The 21,014-nt window shown below is 42.3% G+C and overlaps 1 protein-coding gene across 4 annotated transcripts in view; it reads left to right on the top strand.

Annotated features, from left to right (window-relative positions):
* The first annotated feature begins 9,651 nt into the window (after nucleotides 1–9,651).
* ptbp3 (polypyrimidine tract binding protein 3) overlaps nucleotides 9,652–21,014 on the top strand; it is a 41,453-nt gene continuing 30,090 nt past the window's right edge. Inside the window, exons 1-3 of one of the 4 annotated variants that reach the window (XM_041970042.1) lie at nucleotides 9,652–9,907; nucleotides 10,584–10,647; nucleotides 11,670–11,833. In XM_041970042.1, coding sequence (XP_041825976.1) covers nucleotides 9,779–9,907; nucleotides 10,584–10,647; nucleotides 11,670–11,833 — 357 coding nt within the window. In that variant the 5' untranslated portion in view covers nucleotides 9,652–9,778. Of the gene's footprint in view, nucleotides 10,149–10,583; nucleotides 10,648–11,666; nucleotides 11,834–21,014 lie in introns of all 4 variants that reach the window. The other 3 variants (XM_041970041.1, XM_041970043.1, XM_041970044.1) reach the window with 3 other exon arrangements.

Raw genomic sequence — 21,014 nt, 5'->3', positions numbered from 1 at the left:
AGCCAATATTTTCATCTGTAATTTATCACGAGGGTTTTTAAAAAGCACCATGTAGTTTGTATTTAAACTAATGGTGCGGCTGTATTTACCCTGATGAAATACATTCTGAGTGAGCAAAAATACACTCATATTTCTATGATGTCTATATTGCGTGAAAATCTTCACCACCTCCTGATGCTCACCTGCTTGGAAAATGACGTCATCAAGTATGATCAGATGATGCTGATCTGAGGGGAACAGATCTTCATTCTCAAATGATTCAGGCAATCCTTGTACAAATTTAATTCTTTTATTAAACTTCATCATCTCAGTATACATAGGCTGGAAAGATGTGTAGATCCATACCACATTAGAGGGTTCAGCATCCACCACACAACTGACATTTTCCAACACATTTTTTACAAAAAAAGTTTTTCCACATCCTGAAGGACCGACAACCATACAAGAAAATGGTGTTTTCAGTCTGGACTCAAATAAGTCAACCTCCTCTGTAACAGTAAGGTGCGTCATTTTTTTCCCCCTGTTTAATACCCGAAAGGCAGAGTAGTGCCGTCAGGAAAGAGGCGTCTTTTGTCATACACCACACGAAACTTTTTTTCAAATGTGGAGTTTTTCACCTGAAAGGTCTTTTTGTCACGTCTGATGGTGTGCTGCGGAGCCTCGATCACACCCTCTCCAGAACCACCGCCGATGCTGCTGCTGGTGAGATAACCTTCAACTAGATCTCTTACGCTGTCAAAGCTGATGAGTTCGCTGCATTCACGAGTCTGCGTGATACCTTTCATACGCAAAACAACTTTCTTGCGCTCACGAGTCTGATAAGCATAACTCTTGGGCCCAGCAGCCGCATATTCCTGAATGGTGTCTCCACCCAGCTCATCAGTGAGATCCCCCAGGTAATTTCCGAGCTGCAGGGGAGCTTCATCATTTTTGACCACATAAATCAGGCTATCTGTGTCGGTATAGAGGACACGTTCCTGGACCCGTTCTAGATAACCGTACAACTTCAGGCGAGCGTAGGCAGTGGTAAAAGCAGCAATGAACACGTTGCTGGTCTTACCTGGAGGGATGACGGTGCGGTCAGAGTATTTCCACTGAACCATCGCTGTTTTCTCATTCAGAAAGGTGAAATATTCCACCTTGTATGAACCTGAAAACATGAAGCTGAAAAATCTTTCAGGCTCGCTGACAAGCTCGCTGTGAACCAGATGGTTCCTCTGAGCAAATTTGCCCCAGAAGGAGTTTAAAGAGATCTTCGCCGTCTGGCGTTTTGCCGGGTTCACCTCAATCTTGTCAGCGTCTAGTCGAATACCCTGATGAGTCTCATAATCCCTGATGTAAGCCTCTCTGCTCGCCTGATCAGTCGCCTCGGGCGGGTAGCCGGATGCTTCCTGCTTGTTTTTGAGGAAGGTCCGGATGTAGCCCTGGAAAATAGTGTCGCTGCGGTTCTCAAAGTGCCAGACTTCGGTGATTTTACTCACTGTGTAACCAAGCTCTAGAGCTTTGTTAAACTCGGCCGTCACCCAGACCCCCGTTAGCGCTCTTCCCTCTTCGTCGTGAGTGCAAGGGCCTGCCTGATTGTTCATTTCGGCGCATGTACGGCAGAGGGTGAACACCAGTTTATCACGAGCCGTCTTGTACGGTAAAACGGGGAAAAACAGACGACGCGGCGGGTTGACTACGGCTCTGATAAACCCAAAGTAACTCTGCGGTGCAGCAAAGTCTCGTGTGATGATGACAGGGTGGCCGAGCGGGTATGGGTAGCTGAAATTGACGTACGGGTACAACGACGTGACATCTACGTAACGCACGGTCTCATCAGGAGCAGCCGTGTACCGCAGCCTCACCGCGCAGGTCCTCCCTCCAAACAGCGCCTGTCTCGGTGAGAGCGGTTCAGGGGGTTTAAACGCGCTCATGAATGCTCTCACCTCCGGGTTCTCCCTCTTCATCCTCATCCATTCATGCTCCCACACGACCACTACGCGCATGCCATAAACTGACTCCAGCATGCGACATCTCTGCTCAGTAGCATCACGCAGCTCCCCGTAGGGGACCCCGCTGAGAGGAGAAACTGCATGCGCATCAAAACACTCACCACACCCGTGAAATTCACAACCCATAAACTCATAAGCGTATTTCACACCGCCGATTTCTGCATATCCGTCAACGTGGAAGGGGCCCACTTTTTTCTCACCGCCTCTTAAAGCGTGTTGAATGTGAGTGGATCTGCTGTGTGCAACCCACTCGAGCCACTGAATCGACGCGTTTGAAAAGCGTTTACATTGCCTCCTGTAATCATCTGGTGACGGTATAGCCAGCGTTTTGGGTGACAAATAGTTTGTCCTGAAGACCTTCATGCATGCTGATGCAATCGTGATACAGCTGAATGGGTCCACACCGGTGTCGTTGAGGAACTGTTCACGGAACTTTACACAACCCTGAGAGAGAATATCCACATCATTTTGACAATAATGCAGAGCCTCCTTCTGAAAGTTGAAAGTCCCCTGAGAGACCTCCCTGTACCAGGTGTAAAACTCATCCTGCTCGCGCTGAGACATGCTGTCTACACCATAATCAGTGGGGGGAGGGAAAGCCCCTACATAATGTAAATGATCCTCGGAGCTGAATTTATGAGGGAAATAGCCTTTAGAAGAATCAGGAAACCCTAGAGATTTTGGCATCTGACTAAGACGCATTGTTAGAAAAGAGAGGGAGTCAATGAATCTCAGCTGGTAGTCAGGGTCTGTAAAGCAGAGAATCTTACTTCCTTGCATGATTAGAGACGGCTGCAGGCCTAACTCGATCATCCCGTTCATAACCAGATAACCATCAAATCCCCTGGAGTTGTGTGCGATTAAGGTGGACCCTCGATACAGCGGTCTCCTAAAATGCAGGAGGAATTGTCTGACGCAATCTAGCCCGTATGATACCCACTGGACACCCTGCAGCGTCTTTGTACACACTAGAAACGGAACATGTACATCCTGACTGTTAGGAAAAGTTTCAAAGTCATAAAATATTAGTTTCGTGGTGTGTTGTGTGACGACGGGGAGAGGTTGAATATAACACTGATGTTCGTCACCCGCAGCGTCGGGCTCGACCGGCAATTTCTCACCACAGATGTTGCATTTTAGACGCGGGCAGGTGTGAGGACGCGCTCCATCCCCCGCAGAAACGGTGTAGAGCATTCGGCATTTTAGACAGCGCTTTATCGTCGAACAAATACTAGCCTGAGGAGTTTGAGCTGAGGAAGATGAGCAGGGTCTAGACTCTTTATGCCTCCTGAAACAGGAAGAGTTTCGACACGTTCTGTTACAGTCAGAGCACGGCACGGCGGTGAGCTGCTCCTGGGTACAGGAGGGCGCATTGCAGACAGAGCAGTATCCTCTACAGATGTGGCTGTGCGGTTTCTCATAACATTTATAACAAAAATTGCAGATGTATTTACCACCGATAAAACTGCGAAGATTTTTTATACCGTAGTAATGATTCTGTAATAGCAGAAGAAAGAGAGGATTAGAGCGGTCCGGGAAATCAGTTTCAAAATGCGATAAGGGGCGGTTGTCTGGCGTTCTGTAAAAGATTACAATTTTACGGTTCAGGATTTTTTCAAATTTTTCTATGTCACTGAACGTGACAGGTGTCTGATCATCCATCCCGGCCAGGCTCTGCAGCTCTTTACCGCGCGACACAGCCTGGTAATCTGTGAGGTTTGGAACTAGCAGATGAGCTAAGCTGATGGCAAAGCATAACTGATCCCCTCTGTTATCCACAACGTACAGATGGCGTCTTTTTTTATTAATAATTTCACAATCTAGAGTTTTTTCCAATTTCCGTTTAGCACCGCCTGATGGATTGACAATGATTTGTGCAATAAATTCTAAGCGCGAGTCCGATGTTATACTTTCATTAGACTGGACCATGCGCTCTAACAAATCATCAAAAGCGGTTGTAATTTCATCTACGTTCGGATCATTGATGGTGAGTGAAAAGTGACTATGATTATTTTCACTCCGTACTTCTAACTGTACTACATCGTTACGTCTAACCGCCGTTGATACTTCAGCAGCCAGATCTGAGAGGATACATCTGATGTCCGTGTAAAATTGAGCGAGGTCTGGCGTATCGCGGACCGGTATGTTTAAGACACGTCTTATTTCGCGATTATTAAAACGTTCGCGGGTGACCGGTATTGGAGGATTTTCAGCCGATTGTGAAGAAGAAGATGCGACCTCTTCACTCGTCTGGAGATCTCCTCCACCGTGCTGAGTGGTGGCTGTCGGATTTAATGACGCGGGTGCGATGTCTTCCTCGGAGCCTGAATCTGAGGTTTGCTCTTCAAAGTCGGCTTCAGAATCCTGAGTTGAAGGCAGCTCCTCGGAATCGTCATCAGAATCTAAAGACATCTGTGTATAAATGCTTTCAGAATCTGCAGATGACTCTTCAGAGCTGGTTTCAGAATCAGAATCTGAAAACAAGCCCGCGGCCTGGTTCATAACGTTCACGACTTGCAGTAGTTCAACAGGTATGGGTGATTGTGTCTCGCGGTAGTCGGGTGAGGGGGGAGAGGACGGCGCAGAATCACTATGCAGGAAGACTTCTCCCATATCGTCTAAGTGTGAAGGTTGAATCAATGGAACAGGTTCTGGAGAAGCTGGAGAGGGTAGCGGGGAATCGATGTGGAGCAAGGCATTATCTATTAAATCAAAGTGTGAAACAGGTTCTGAAGAGTGAGGATTTTCAGGCGCGTTACCGCCTTCATTTAATGATGATGCAGGGGGAATCTGATTTAAAGCATCTACGAACTGCTGTATTGCATCCATGCTTTATGCACAAAAATAAATGACACACCTTACTGATACACAGCTAAAGAAGATCGCTCAGTTTTCTCAGAACCTCCATAAAAGTGAGTCCAAGCTGAAGAAAAGCATCCAGCGCCGACGCAGGGGTTGCTCCACCGGTGTGACGCCCTGCGGTCCTCAGGTGTGGAGTGGCGGCAAGAAGAGAGCGCAGTCGCTGCTGTCTTCGGCGTCTGCGACGTTGTCTTTCCAGAGCTGCATGAAATACAGAAAAAGTACTTAAATCACTCCACTCTAAAAGTAAATAAATGAATAACGGAATAACCTATTATTGAGTGAAAATCCTACCTCTATTCACACGGTTTGCAGCAGATAAATCAGCTGTTTGGCTCTGTCCCCTGCTCCTCCTCAACCTCTCTGTAAAGGGAGGAATGAATGAATCAGATCTTGCTACATCGGAATTATTATAGAGTAATTATTCGTACAAAGCATTTTAAAAAATAAAAAAATAATCACCTTCAGCCCGTTTTCTTCTTCTCTCTGACCCTGGGCTCACTACGGGCTCCGACACAGCAGCACCTTTTAAAAAATAAATAAATAAAAATTTCAATGAACCACCGATCCTCTAGGCAGCGCTGTCTCTGAAACATGCCTGTCAGAAAGCACGAGAAAGAGTTGCCCCCGGAATACGCGTCACTGAGTGACGCGTTATCCGGATCCAATATGGCTGCATTAACCGTTTAGCTGAGCGGAGTAAGTTGCATTAAACTTTGTAAAAGTAAAAAAAAAAGAAGCAAAACTGTTGCAGCAGTTTTACCTGATACGCCTGGAGCGGCGATGGGATCGTTCGCTGGAGGCAGGCCTTCTACCCGCGCAGGCGTCGCGCACTCCGGACGTTTTGTGAGACTCGGCGCTGCGCCGGGATTGCACGCTGGAGACGGAGCTTCTACCCGGCGGGGATTTGCGGACTCCGGACGCTTTCTGCGGCTCAGACGGCTTCCCGGTTTGGCTGTAGAACCTGCGGGACCGGCAGCAGGACCAGCAGCGGGGCCAGCAGCGGGAGAGGGATCCTGAGTGGCTGGCAGAACTTCGATACTAAAACTTTCTCTGCAGACGGCTGGATTTTCAACCCTGCTCGCTGGATTATGCTCTCCGGATCGGTGGCTGCGTGGAGCTGGGATCAACGGCATCGGTTCAGGGTTCGGGAGTCTCTCAGCAGCATTCAGGAGGTCTGCAGGTAGGTTTCATTTATGTTAAAAGCATGCAGCTAATGGTCACATTGGAATTGTATTATAGCAAATGCTATTCGGGTGAATCACTTACCAAAATCTCTCTGGGTTAAAAACAAGTCGTCAAATTCTTCAGCCGTGACTAGAAGAAAAACAAAGTTTTGTTTTAAATTAAGGTCTGTAATAGAATAAATAAATAAATTTAAAATAAATAAATGGACTCACCTCTAATAACAAAGTTTTCGCCAGGTTGAGATGCCGGGTAGGGGTGAATTTCAGCCACAGTGTTAGCGCTGCGGTGTACCAAAACTGCAGCAGACGGATTTCAATCTGATTTTTAGGCTTTCTGAAGAAAAACAGTCTCGATGAGAGGGAAAATCAAGGCCTACCGCGTTCCATGTTCGTCAGGATGATGCGTCTTCAGTCTGATTTTAAAAGCAAGAGAGTGAACCGGCTTATACCTTCGTTTATATATAAGAAACGCATATCTGTACGTTAACATCGGGATTGTGTATTTAAATATTGCGTGTGAAATAAGAAGATAGCGCTGTTTGATGTAGATGTTTAACACCTTAGAGACCTGCATGACAGCCCGGACATGTGTTTTTCACATCACCGGTCTAACGAATTTGCAACTTCATTGATCTAGCGTCGGATGAAATTAGAGCCTGAATGACAGCAGGCCCCCCTGGGGAGACGCAGCGTTGCGAGGTGTTAACAGTACCGCCGGAGTCAGGTCAGCTCAGTGTCATTGCAGCCAGCACGGCGCCTGGATTTAATTGTAACTCTCTTGATATCATGGGACTACACCCGACTCCAGCGGAGACGCTGCGTTGCGAGGTGTTAACAGTACCGCCGGAGTCGGATCAGCTCACTCTCATTGCAGCCACCACGGCGCCTGAATGTGTTTGTAACCCTCGTGTTTTGCAGGGGAATCTACATGCAGACATTGACCGGAGATTTCACATCCCGGATCTCACTGCGAACAAAAGTTCTTTTAATCTTACAGGGGTTGATATTATGCTTTTCATCTTTTTTAAAATGCGCGCCTCTCTGGCTAGACGCTGTACGGCCGCTCTCACGCTCACAGGAGAGAGGGAGGGAGGTACAGACGCAGGCAGCCTCTCAATTTCTTTCTTTCACTAAACCTGCTCGGGTCCGTGAGGTCTTTTCACAAAATCCGCATCTTCAATGTTTTTGTCCTTTTCCCCGTTATACCCGTTTTTTTCATTTTATCCGTTTTCTTTCTTCATTTCACTCACTCTTCTTTATAACTGTGTTTTTATTCTCTTCACTTTAGGACACTTCAGCTTCAACGGAGAATCTTGGGAGGAAAAGAGGGCAGCACTATAAGGTAGTTTTTTTTTTTTTTTTTTTTTTTTTTTTTTTTTTCTAACCTGTTTTATTTAATTTTTTCTCCGCAGTACTTTTACCAAAAATAACAACTTGTTCTCATTTTCAGGTTCTTCTTCTTTCAAACTCGTTTATTTAACTTTATTGTTTATTCTTTTTTTTCACCCTTTGACTGTTTTTCAGACACTGCTTCAACCGCAGCACTCTTTCACACCAACTCTTTTAAAGAAAATAACAGTGTTTTTGCAGAAATAGCTCTGTTTTATGCCTTTTTCTTATTTTGACTGTTTTTCAGATGCAGAAACACCCGTGGAAAGGTTGTGAGGAGAAGAGAAGATCACAATAAGGTGGAGTCACAATAAGGTGAAGTTTTAAAGCAAACCTTCTTCGCTGCTTCAACCGCAGCACTCTTTCACACCAGCTCTTTTTAAGGAAATAACCGTGTTTTTGCAGAAATAGCTCTGTTTTATGCCTTTTTCTTATTTTGACTGTTTTTCAGATGCAGAAACACCCGTGGAAAGGTTGTGAGGAGAAGAGAAGATCACAATAAGGTGGAGTCACAATAAGGTGGAGTTTTAAAGCAAACCTTCTTCACTGCTTCAACCGCAGCACTCTTTCACACCAGCTCTTTTAAAGAAAATAACAGTGTTTTTGCAGAAATAGCTCTGTTTTATGCCTTTTTCTTATTTTGACTGTTTTCCCCAGACATGCCCTGACATGCCCTCGTCGGACCGACCCTCCTCATTGGTTCTAAAACCGCGGAAGAGGCGGGGATCCTGGCAGTGACGCGGCTTCCGGCTGATGGCGACATTTCCGGCTACTGGCAGTGACGCGGCTTCCGGCTGATGGCGACATTTCCGGCTACTGGCAGTGACGCGGCTTCCGGCTGATGGCGACATTTCCGCCAGTGACGACATTTCCGGTGATGACGACATTTCCGGCTGATGACGCAGTTTCCGGCTAAGGAGGGACTTCCGGCTGATGACGACATTTCCGGTTAAGGAGGGACTTCCGGTCTCTAGCAGGGGGCGGGACTTCCGGTTAGGGAGGGACTTCCGGTCTCTAGCAGGGGGCGGGACTTCCGGTTAGGGAGGGACTTCCGGTGATGACGTGGCAGCTTCTGATTGGCTGACACCACCTGTCAAATCAGTTTGACGAAAGGTGGCCCATATATTCTCTTTTGTATAAATAAAGACACATTCCATATTAATCCTCCTGAGAGCCACGCTCGGGAAAACCAGGATTTCCAGGAAAAAGGGAGATGATGTTAATAAGAAGCTCAACCAGTAAAACATGTTCTGTCCTTGTGGAACAAAACTTCATGTTATAAAACCCATCCAGATAAATAAGGAGCCAGTCTGCTGCCAGCATGTAGCAGCCAGTAAAAGAACAGGCGGAAAGTAGCTTCAGTCCTTCATCCTAGACCCAGCAGAGCGGGACCAGACTGGAGGCTGGAGGTCTAGAAGTGATGCTACGCTAACGAAACACACAAGAGGAGGATTTATTTATTCTTACACAATGTTTTTATTCTCGTCCTCATTTCTGTCCAGATGGTCTTTATTTCCTGCATAAATCTGGAATAGAAACGCGCCGCCTGTAGTTTAGTTCGCTCAGGCTGATAAACGAGGTCCTGGTTCCTGGTCTCATCGTTCATTCTGCCTCTTTAGTTTTTCTCCTTCATTAACAGAGGAGGCCTAATTTAGTCCATGTCTGAACTTTTGGTTTAGTTCCTGCCTTTATTTACTGTGTTTAAATAAAAAGAGGAGGTTTTACAAAAAGGACTGAAGATAAATTTAATGATGCTGTTTTCTGCTAAACAAAGTCGTCTTTTTTTAAGCTTCTGGTCAGACAAGGAAAGTTTGGTTTAAATGCTAATCAATATTCTGATTAATGGTTTTATTAATTTGATTTGTTATATTTTGTATTGAATGATTTTCAGCTCTTATCGTTCGTATTTCTAATTTTAAATTAGAACTGGATCTAAATCCTGTGTTTCCTCGTTGGTAATGAGTAGAACATGGATTTCACACAGAGGAGAAATTTCTGGGTTGATCCACAAACATGTCAGTCGTTCCCAAACAACTCAACATGAGGAATCAGGTTTTATTGAGGACGTGTTTAAAGTGGAGCTCAGGATGACCTGTGGGGCTGAAACCAGGAAAAGCATGTTTCCACAACCAGGACGCTTTTATTCGGGGTTCTGTTTGGTTCATTTTATTTCTTTATTCACTTTCTCTCCAAAACCTGTTTTTTATTTTTTTACTTCCTGAGGTTCGTCTTCTTTTTTTAAACATTTATTTTCTTGATTTCATGTTAAATTTACTTTACTTATTCATTTCTTAATTATTTCCGTCATTTAATTTTCTTTATTTATTTGAGGCGTGTCCGTCAGCCGCCATGTTAGCTGTGACGTCACCAAACAGGAAGCGAGCTCGCTATTCTCTGGTGTCTGCGGGAGGCTCGCGGACCAAAACAACTCTTCCTCCACGTTCATTCCTCATCTTCCTCCTCTCGGACCATGGACGGGTGAGCGCGGGAAAACCTCCCGAACCCCTCGCGACCGTTCCCGCCTTCGTTTTTCCTTCCTTCCTCCCTCCGTTTCCTTGGTGACCGAGCCGCACCTGCGCGAGCCCCCCTCTTGTTTCTTGTTGTTTACTGGTTTACGGCTCCTCGAGCAGCATCTCCTGTCCCCCTCTGGTTCTGTTTTGGTGAAGAGTGTCGCGAGCAAACAGCGCACTATTGAATTCGCTGAAATCTCGCGATGATTGTGAGTTCCCGTTCAGCGTGTTTTAATGTCTTTCATTAAACTGAGCGGCTCCTGGCAGATTAACAATGATTATAGTTATTTGATTGATATTGATGAGCTGACGGAGGCAGGTTGCGTTACCATGGTAACTGACTGTGTGAACCTACCTGATCAGGCCTTAACTCAGTCTTCCGTCACAGCTGAATCTGCTCTTTGATTGATTATCAATCGATTGATCAGTCTATTTCCAGTCCAACATGTTCAAAAGACTGAGCTTTCTCACAGGCGGCCATGTTGTTTAGTGGTTCTGTCTGAGCGGCCATGTTGGTTTGATTAAGGATCCTTCAGGATGACGTTTTTACCTCCATTCATCCAAAAGCTGACGTCAGTTCCCTGAATGATCAATAGATGGTCTGATTGACTGAGTTAAGTGGCTGATCTGTGTGTTTCCTGCAGGAGCTGGAGTTCAGATTGTCTGTCAGCTGCTCTGCGAACATGAGCTCCACCCACCTGCCCACAGGTGAGTCCTCTCCACATGGATCCAGTCAGATTACAGGTATAACTCTCCAGTTCCCCCCCCTTACCAAATGTGGTCATTTCTGGCTCCGGTCAAACCAACATGGTGGCTGTCCGTACGTCCCCCTACTCCCCAACCCGTCCTTCACTACATAGTGACTCGTTCTTTTGCCGATTCGGACACGAAGCTGCCTGTTTTTTCCTCGCCACAAACCACGTGACTACCAGCCGTCACCACGGCAACCACTCAAGATGTCATTCCAAATCCAGTCCAAAGTTGTGTGTAAATATTTTTATTCCTTATATTGTATTTTATGTTTTGTTGCATATCTATTCAACAAAAAATGTCTTTCGCCTCCTTGCTCCATGTTGCGCTTCTGCCAGCAATGCATTGTGGTCTATATTGACCCGTCTAGTGACCATTAATGCTTGCTACTTTTCAAGATGCACTGTGGGTAATTTTGAGTGCCCTACTTTTTTCTTTCTGGACATTTGGACACTCCTAAAAAATGGCGTGGCCCCTGTATAGGGCACTATGTAGGGAGTAGGGCAGGGATCACCAACTCCGGACCTCTTGAGCCAGTGTCCTGCAGGTTTTCACTGCATCCCTGCTGCAACGCACCTGGTTCAAATGAAATAGTCAATAGTCAAGGTCTACACCAGCCTCTTACCGACCCATTATTTGAGTCAGGTGTGCTGCAGTATGGAGATACTGAAAACCTGCAGGACACTGGCTCAAAAGGTCCGGAGTTGGTGATCCCTGGAGTAGGGGGACATTTGGACACAGCTGGTGTCTGAATGGTATAAAATGGCCGTCTCTGACGCTGTCTGGTGCCAACATGGCCGATCCAGTCATCTTCATACATGTCAATATAGCTGTAAACAGATATCCATTTGGCTTGTTCTAATCTCTAAACTCAGTCCAGGATCTGTTCACACCTGGTGTTACAGGTGTGAACAGATCCTCCGCCATCTCACAGATGTTCCACTTCTACTTACCTGTGTGCTTCTGTCTGTCTGCAGTAGATGGCACTGAAAGGGTGTGTGTTTCTGAGCATGCTCAGTGTGTCCCCTCTCGGGTCCTTCACCTGCGTCATCTACCTGCAGACGTCTCTGAACAGGAACTGCTTGCTGTGGCGCTTCCCTTTGGGCGAGTTATTAAACTGATCACACTGAGGGCCAAAAACCAGGTAAGTACCATCAATCTATGGTGAGGAGATGATAGCTCTCTGCTAACATCTGTCTGCTAAGCTAACAGCGTTCTGCAAACATCTATCTGCTAAGTTAACAGCTCTCCGCTAACATCTGTCTGCTAAGCTAACAGCGTTCTGCAAACATCTATCTACTAAGCTAACAGCTCTCTGCTAACATCTGTCTGCTAAGCTAACAGCTCTCTGCTAACATCTGTCTGCTAAGCTAACAGCTCTCTGCTAACATCTGTCTGCTAAGCTAACAGCTCTCTGCAAACATCTGTCTGCTAAGCTAACAGCTCTCCGCTAACATCTGTCTGCTAAGCTAACAGCTTTCTGCTAACATGTGTCTGCTAAGCTAGCAGCTCTCTGCTAACATCTGTCTGCTAAGCTAACAGCTCTCTGCTAACATCTGTCTGCTAAGCTAGCAGCTCTCTGCTAACATCTGTCTGCTAAGCTAGCAGCTCTCTGCTAACATCTGTCTGCTAAGCTAACAGCTCTCTGCTAACATCTGTCTGCTAAGCTAACAGCTTTCTGCTAACATCTGTCTGCTAAGCTAACAGCTCTCTGCTAACATCTGTCTGCTAAGCTAACATCTGTCTGCTAAGCTAACAGCTCTCTGCTAACATCTGTCTGCTAAGCTAACAGCTCTCTGCTAACATCTGTCTGCTAAGCTAACAGCTCTCTGCTAAGATCTGTCTGCTAAGCTAACAGCTCTCTGCTAACATCTGTCTGCTAAGCTAACAGCTTTCTGCTAACATCTGTCTGCTAAGCTAACAGCTCTCTGCTAACATCTGTCTGCTAAGCTAACAGCTCTCTGCTAACATCTGTCTGCTAAGCTAACAGCTCTCTGCTAACATCTGTCTGCTAAGCTAACAGCTTTCTGCTGACATCTGTCTGCTAAGCTAACAGCTCTCTGCTAACATCTGTCTGCTAAGCTAACAGCTCTCTGCTAACATCTGCCTGCTAAGCTAACAGCTCTCTGCTAACATCTGTCTGCTAAGCTAACAGCTCTCTCCTAGCAACTTTCTGCTTATTGTTACTGGGGCTTGATAGCCAATCTCTGAGTCGATGTTAACGCCTTTTCTGATCCATGACCCTGGCTGTATTCTGCATACTAAAAACAAAATTTATAAGCCTTCACAGAGTGTATAACAGGAAATTAAAACACACCTAATAATAGTTGCTATGATTGAAAAACTTACAAATCCTATACACATAAGCCCAGAGCTCCTTTCCACAGAGAAATGCAACCAATTTACCAACTTTTTTAACCATAAAATTAAAACAATCAGACAAAATATTAATTCCACACAGTCACACAAGAAAACTAGTCTGTGTCTAAAACCCAGAAATAATTCTGAGGTCATGTCGCAATTTAAAATGGTTGATTTAAAAATCCTACAAGAAACAGTTTGGCATTTGAAATCAACAACATGCACTCTGGACATGATACCATCCGACTTTTTAAAACCAGTTTTTACCTCAGTAGAAAGTGATCTCCTACTGATAGTTAACAGCTCACTGGCATCAGGCATTTTTCCCAAGTCACTAAAGATGGCTGCTATTAAGCCTCCTAAAGAAAAGGACTCTAGACGCCTCTATAATGAACAACTATAGACCGTCTCTAACCTCTTTTATTTCCAAGATTATTGAAAAAGTTGTATTTCACCAGCTTCATGACCTTTTAAATGAAAGTGGAAATCTTGATAAATTTCAGTCCGGCTTCCGACCTCATCACAGCCCTGAAACAGCTCTGGTCACAGTGGTAAATGACATTAGGTTGAATACTGGTTCTGGTCTAGTATCAGTCCTGGTTCTGGTCTACTATCAGTCCTGGTTCTGGTCTAGTATCAGTCCTGGTTCTGGTCTAGTATCAGTCCTGGTTCTAGTCTAGTATCTCACAGAATCCTGTTTTCAGGCTGGAAAACTGGGTTGGACTTTCTGGAGCGGTCCTTAACTGGTTCAGGTCCTGTTTAGAAGGCCGGAGTTATTTTGTTACGATCGGCAGTTATGAATCCGAGCGAGTGGCCATGACTTGTGGAGTCCCCCAGGGGTCAGTCCTTGGACCTCTTCTGTTCAACTTGTATCTGCTCCCTTTGGGTCAAATATTACAGAACTATAGCATTAGTTATCAAAGTTATGCAGATGATACACAACTTTATGTGTCTCTGTCACCAGATGACTGCAGTCCAATAGACTTATTGTGTCAGTGTCTGGAACAAATAAACACCTGGATGAAGGAGAATTTCCTACAATTAAATGAAGACAAAACTGAGATTATTCTGTTTGGTAGCAAAGAGAAGAGGGTCAGCATTGGCAAACACCTGGAGACTCGGGCTCTTAAAACCACCAACCAAGTTCGTAACCTGGGAGTGTTGATAGACTCAGATCTGACTTTCAGCAGCCACATCAAAGCTTCACTAAGAAGCTTTTTACCAGCTCAGAAACATCAACAGAATTAAAAGTTTAGTCTCCCAGTAAGAGCAGGAGAACCTCCTCCATGATCCATCTCCAGTAGACTGGATTACTGTAATGGTCTTTTAACAGGACTTACTAAAAAGAACATTAAACATCTGCAGCTCTGCTGCTAGAGTTTTAACCAGGACTAAGAGATCTGAACACATCACACCAGTTTAACATCTTTATACTGGTTTCTAGTTTACACTGGTTTCTAGTTTATACTGGTTTCTAGTTTATACTGGTTTCTAGGTTATACTGGTTTCAGGTTATACTGGTTTCCAGTTTATACTGGTTTCTAGGTTATACTGGTTTCCAGTTTACAATGGTTTCTAGTTTTTACTGGTTTCTAGGTTATACTGGTTTCTAGTTTATACTGGTTTCTAGTTTAAACTGGTTTCTAGTTTATACTGGTTTCTAGGTTATACTGGTTTCCAGTTTATACTGGTTTCTAGTTTCTACTGGTTTCTAGTTTAAACTGGTTTCTAGTTTATACTGGTTTCTAGGTTATACTGGTTTCTAGTTTATACTGGTTTCCAGTTTATACTGGTTTCCAGGTTATACTGGTTTCCAGTTTATACTGGTTTCTAGGTTATACTGGTTTCCAGTTTATACTGGTTTCTAGTTTATACTGGTTTCTGGTTTATACTGGTTTCTAGGTTATACTGGTTTCCAGTTTACAATGGTTTCTAGTTTATACTGGTTTCTAGGTTATACTGGTTTCTAGTTTATACTGGTTTCTAGTTTAAACTGGTTTCTAGTTTATACTGGTTTCTAGTTTATACTGGTTTCTAGGTTATACTGGTTTCCAGTTTATACTGGTTTCTAGTTTCTACTGGTTTCTAGTTTACACTGGTTTCTAGTTTAAACTGGTTTCTAGTTTATACTGGTTTCTAGTTTAAACTGGTTTCTAGTTTATACTGGTTTCCAGTTTATACTGGTTTCTAGGTTATACTGGTTTCCAGTTTATACTGGTTTCTAGTTTATACTGGTTTCTAGTTTACACTGGTTTCTAGTTTATATTGGTTTCTAGGTTATACTGGTTTCTAGGTTATACTGGTTTCTAGTTTAAACTGGTTTCTAGTTTATACTGGTTTCTAGTTTACACTGGTTTCTAGTTTAAACTGGTTTCTAGTTTACACTGGTTTCTAGTTTACACTGGTTTCTAGATTATACTGGTTTCTAGGGTTATACTGGTTTCCAGTTTATACTGGTTTCTAGTTTATGCTGGTTTCTAGTTTACGCTGGTTTCTAGTTTACACTGGTTTCTAGGTTATACTGGTTTCTAGTTTATACTGGTTTCTAGGTTATACTGGTTTCTAGTTTATACTGGTTTCTAGGTTATACTGGTTTCTAGGTTATACTGGTTTCCAGTTTATACGGGTTTCCAGTTTATACTGGTTTCTAGTTTATACAGGTTTCTAGGTTATACTGGTTTCTAGGTTATACTGGTTTCTAGTTTATACTGGTTTCCAGTTTATATTGGTTTCTAGTTTATACTGGTTTCCAGTTTATACTGGTTTCTATTTTATACTGGTTTCCAGTTTATACTGGTTTCTAGGTTATAGTGGTTTCCAGTTTATACTGGTTTCCAGTTTACACTGGTTTCTAGTTTCTACTGGTTTCTAGTTTATACTGGTTTCTAGGTTATACTGGTTTCCAGGTTATACTGGTTTCTAGGTTATACTGGTTTCCAGTTTACAATGGTTTCTAGGGTTATACTGGTTTCAGGTTATACTGGTTTGCAGTTTATACTGGTTTCTAGGTTATACTGGTTTCCAGTTTACAATGGTTTCTAGTTTTTACTGGTTTCTAGGTTATACTGGTTTCTAGTTTATACTGGTTTCTAGTTTAAACTGGTTTCTAGTTTATACTGGTTTCTAGTTTATACTGGTTTCTAGGTTATACTGGTTTCCAGTTTATACTGGTTTCTAGTTTCTACTGGTTTCTAGTTTACACTGGTTTCTAGTTTATACTGGTTTCTAGTTTAAACTGGTTTCTAGTTTATACTGGTTTCTAGGTTATACTGGTTTCTAGTTTATACTGGTTTCCAGTTTATACTGGTTTCCAGGTTATACTGGTTTCCAGTTTATACTGGTTTCTAGGTTATACTGGTTTCCAGTTTTTTTTTTCCAAAATCTGTTTATTGATTTTCTCATATTAAATTATAAACATATAGAACATACATAAGAACTACCCAGAACACTACCTCCCACCCCCAACAAGGTTCTCAGCCAAAGTACTCAGCCCTCCAAAACATGAATGGATAAAAAAAAAAAAAAAAAAAAAAAAATTATAATAATGAAAATATACATATACATACATACATACACACAACAAAAATAAATAATAACAAAATATATAATATTATACATGTATACATGTATATATACATACATACCCACAATTAGGCATACACACTTACATACATACATACACAAATTAAGAACTAAGATTGAAAAATGAGCATACAGTTTTACGAGGCCTAAATGGAAAGTAAATAAGAAAGCAGAGTTCACTAGGAGCAATCAACTGTCATCTGATCTTTGTTCATGGGAATCAATGGGTAGAGTGTCCATAAAATGCAAAAAGGGTGTCCAAATGTCTTTAAATTCTTCAGTTTTCCCTTTCAAAATGTATGTTAATTTTTCTAAAGCTAAGTGGGAAGACATCTCTTTCAACCACAGAGCAGGGTCCGGACTTTGAACATCTTTCCACTTTAAAGCTATTACTCTCTTGGTTTGTAACAAACAGAAATCAATTAGCTTTCTTTTCTTCACACTTGCTACAAATTCCTTAGGGTATATATGAAACAGACATAGTTTAGGTTCAAGGGGAATTTTGCATTCTGTTAGTCTTGAGATCAGGCAGAGGGTATCCTTCCAAAATGTCTGAAGCTTCTGACACTCCCATATACAATGAAGCAAGGTACCCCTTTCTGTGTTACACTTATAACAATAATCTGGAATATTTGGATTAAAATGGTTTAATTTAACAGGAGTGATATAGGTTCTGAAAAGCCATTTATATTGTAATAATTTGCCTTTTGTGTTAATACTCTGGGTTTGGGCCGAAGAACAGGCCTTTTCCCATTCTTCTGTGGTTATATCTATGTGTAGATCATTTCTCCAAGACGATAAATAAGAGTGGGAGTTTTCTTTCGAACTGTTTAGAAGTATGTTATATAGCTTTGATAATTGACCCCTGCCCTGAAGATGTTTAACAGTATATTGTTCGATCTGAGACAATGGGGGTGTCGCATACGTTTTGCTTTGAGCATGTATGAAACTTCTAATTTGTAAATATTTAAAAAAATGCTTCCTGGGCAGGTTATATTTATCCACTAGCTGTTGAAATGACATTAGAGTGTGATCATTAAATAAATCCTTCATTTTACTTATCCCCAAGTCTATCCACTGTTTAAAACCTGCATCTTGCCTCCCTGGCTTAAAGCTATCATTTCTCCATATAGGAGTGAAGCATGATAATTTGATATTTTCATTCAAAAAGGTGTGAGCGTCATGCCAGATAGATATGGTATTTCTTAAAAAAGGGTTGTGTGTTTGCTTCAAGAGGGTTTTCCTTTGTGCTGAGTACATGTAAGAACAAAGTGGAAGTTCTGTTGAGCTGCTCTCCATTTCCACCCAGATTGGAACATCTTTGTTCATAAAATAAAACATGGCCGCCCGAAGTTGAGCTGCCCAGTAATAAAATTTCATGTTGGGCAGTCTAAGCCCTCCCCTGTCAAATGGTAAGTAAAGAAGGGAAAGACGCAGTCTAGGGCGCTTATTGTTCCAAATAAAGTTAGTGATGATCTTTTTCAATCTGTTAAAGAAAGAGGCTGGAGGAGGAAGAGGGATCGATTGAAATAAATACAGAAACTTGGGTAATATTGACATCTTTATGATATTAATTCGCCCAATCATAGAAATCGGCAATAAACCCCATCCATCAAGCATGTCCTCCACCCCTTTAACCAGCGGGTTGTAATTGGCAGACAGAATGCTGTCAACCTCTGGAGTTATTTTTATCCCCAAGTATGTAAGCCCCTCTGCAGCTATGGCGAATTGAGTTTGAATCAGTGGGTGTTCCCTCTCTTCTTTATTTAGCATTAATAAAGCACTTTTAGATTTGTTAATTCTATATCCCGAGAAAAGTCCAAATTCATTTAAAATATGGTTTAATGCTACAAGTGAGGTGTCTAGATTTGATAAAAACAGAACAATGTCATCCGCAAAGAGAGCCAAACGATGTTCCCTTCTTCCAATTGTAATCCCTGTAATTTCAGCTGATTGCCGTATGGCCATAGCTAAGGGTTCAATGGCTAGCACAAATAATAATGGAGAAATGGGGCACCCTTGTCGAGTGGATCTATATAATTTAAAAGGGGTTGAATATTGGTTATTAGTTAAAATTTCTGCCATTGGTTCTGCATATAATAATCGTATCCATTTTAAGTATTTTTCTCCCAATCCAAATCGTTTCAAAATGTCAAAAAGATAACCCCATTCAATTCTATCAAAAGCCTTTTCGGCGTCTAATGATAGAATTGCATGCCCTTTAGTATTTTGTTTTGTAAATAGAACATTCAAGAGCCTGCGAGTGTTGTGAAAGGCTTGTCTGTTTAAGACAAAGCCATTTTGGTCGTTGTCGATAATACTTGGGAGAAGAATTTCTATTCTTTTAGCCAGAGCTTTGGATAGAATTTTGGTATCACATGACATCGGTGATATGGGACGATACGATGTTTTGTCTGAGGGCGGCTTGTTCGGCTTTAATAACAGGGAAATCGTTGCAGCTCTCATTGATGGAGGAAGAAATCCTCTTTCATAGGATTCGTTAAGCACCTCCAAAAGATGTGGAAGCAGTTTGGTTGAGAACTTCTTATATATCTCTACGGGTAAGCCATCAGGTCCAGGGGCCCGCCCACTGTTCATACCCATCAAAGCATGCAGCAACTCCTCAACAGTTAATTTGGTTTCAAGATTTCGATTAGCCTCTTCTGTTATGGTTGGAAAATTAAGTCTGTCCAAGAATCTGTTTTGGTCGTCTAATCCATTTGGACATTCAGATTTGTAGAGATTTTCATAATAGTTTGCAAAGGATGCATTTATTTCATCAGGATCAATTAATTGTCTACCATCTCCAGACTTTATCATATTGATAGCTCTTTCTGTATGTATCTTTTTTATCCGCCATGCCAATAACTTTCCCACCTTCTCTCCATGATCATAATATGACTGTTTTAACCATAACAAGTTTGAGGCTATCTTGCTAGTAGTCAATTCGCTATATTGGGCTTTCAATCGAAGCAACTCCTGCTGTTTTTCTGGGATATTTTTGTGGTAGACTTGTCTTTCTAATTCCTTCACTTTCTGTTCAATTGTGTTCAATTGCTCATGATATTTTTTGGATCTATATTTAGTGTAGCTTATTATTTCACCTCTTAAAAATGCTTTAAAAGCTTCCCATTTTATCGACGCGCTAGTTTGATTGGTATTTATGAGGAAATATTCGTCTATTTTCTGGTCAAGAAATTTCACAAAGTCAGGGCATTGGAGCCACCTAGACTGAAAACGAAATCTGGGTGGAGAGGAGAGTGCCTTAGGAAGTTGTACAGTCATTGAGATTGGGGCATGATCCGAAAGTAATATGGCATCATACCAGCACTTTCCAATTTTGGACAGTAGCGTGTTTGAGATCAGAAAATAATCTATCCTCGAGTACGTTTTGTATACACTTGAAAAGCATGAGTACTCTCTTTTATCAGGGTTAAGACACCTCCAAGTATCTGTGAGATTAAGTTCAGCCATAAATTTTTTGATAACTTTCCGTGTTTGTTGATGAGATACATCGAACCCCGTCGAGCGGTCTACTGACGGATCCAAAACACAGTTGAGATCACCACCAATCACGTACTGACCCGGATATGTAGATAAGGATAGAAATAGATTTTGATAAAAGGATGGGTCATCTTTGTTTGGTGCATATACACTAACTAAGTTGACTAGGATAGAGTTTATAGTCCCATTAAGTATGACATACCTTCCTGCCGGATCTATGAATTTGCTATTCAGATGGAAGGGAACAGATTTGTTTAACAAAATCATTACACCTCTAGAATGCGAGTTGAAGCAAGCGGCATAAATCTGACCTGGCCATCTTTTTTGAATCCTACCCATGTCTTTTTTAGTGAGATGACTTTCTTGTATAAATATTATATTGGATTTCATTTGTTTAATTCTACTCAATACCTGTTTCAACTTTACCAATTTGTTTAGGCCCCTTGTGTTCCAGCTGGAAATCTTCAAATCTATTTTGTTGGTCATAAGATTAGTAGTTTTAGCTTATGGAGTGAATATCAACGTTCTGATCACTGACCAGTTTCCCTCCATCTTTCCCTCTTTGCACCTGACATAGAGTGGGAATAAAAAAAAAAAAAAAAAAAAAAAAACACAACAAAAAACATAATGTTCAAATAACGAGGAGAATTAATCTTCAGCATGAGAACACCATACACTTCCCCAAACGAATTATATGTAAAAAGATAAACTCTGTTAGTGTGAACTCCGATTATGCAGAACGTTTGATCCTCATTAAAAGGAGCAACGTGGTGTGAACACTGACCCATAATCTAACAGGCCCACTAAATTAGACAAATAACCACACACTCGATTCAGCAGTAAGATAATTAAAGATCTGTTAGGGAAGTGAATGAAAT

The sequence above is a fragment of the Melanotaenia boesemani genome, chromosome 19 (assembly GCF_017639745.1).
Source record: "Melanotaenia boesemani isolate fMelBoe1 chromosome 19, fMelBoe1.pri, whole genome shotgun sequence".
NCBI classification, from domain to species: Eukaryota; Metazoa; Chordata; class Actinopteri; order Atheriniformes; family Melanotaeniidae; genus Melanotaenia; species Melanotaenia boesemani.
This window is presented reverse-complemented; position numbering and strand designations above follow the sequence as displayed.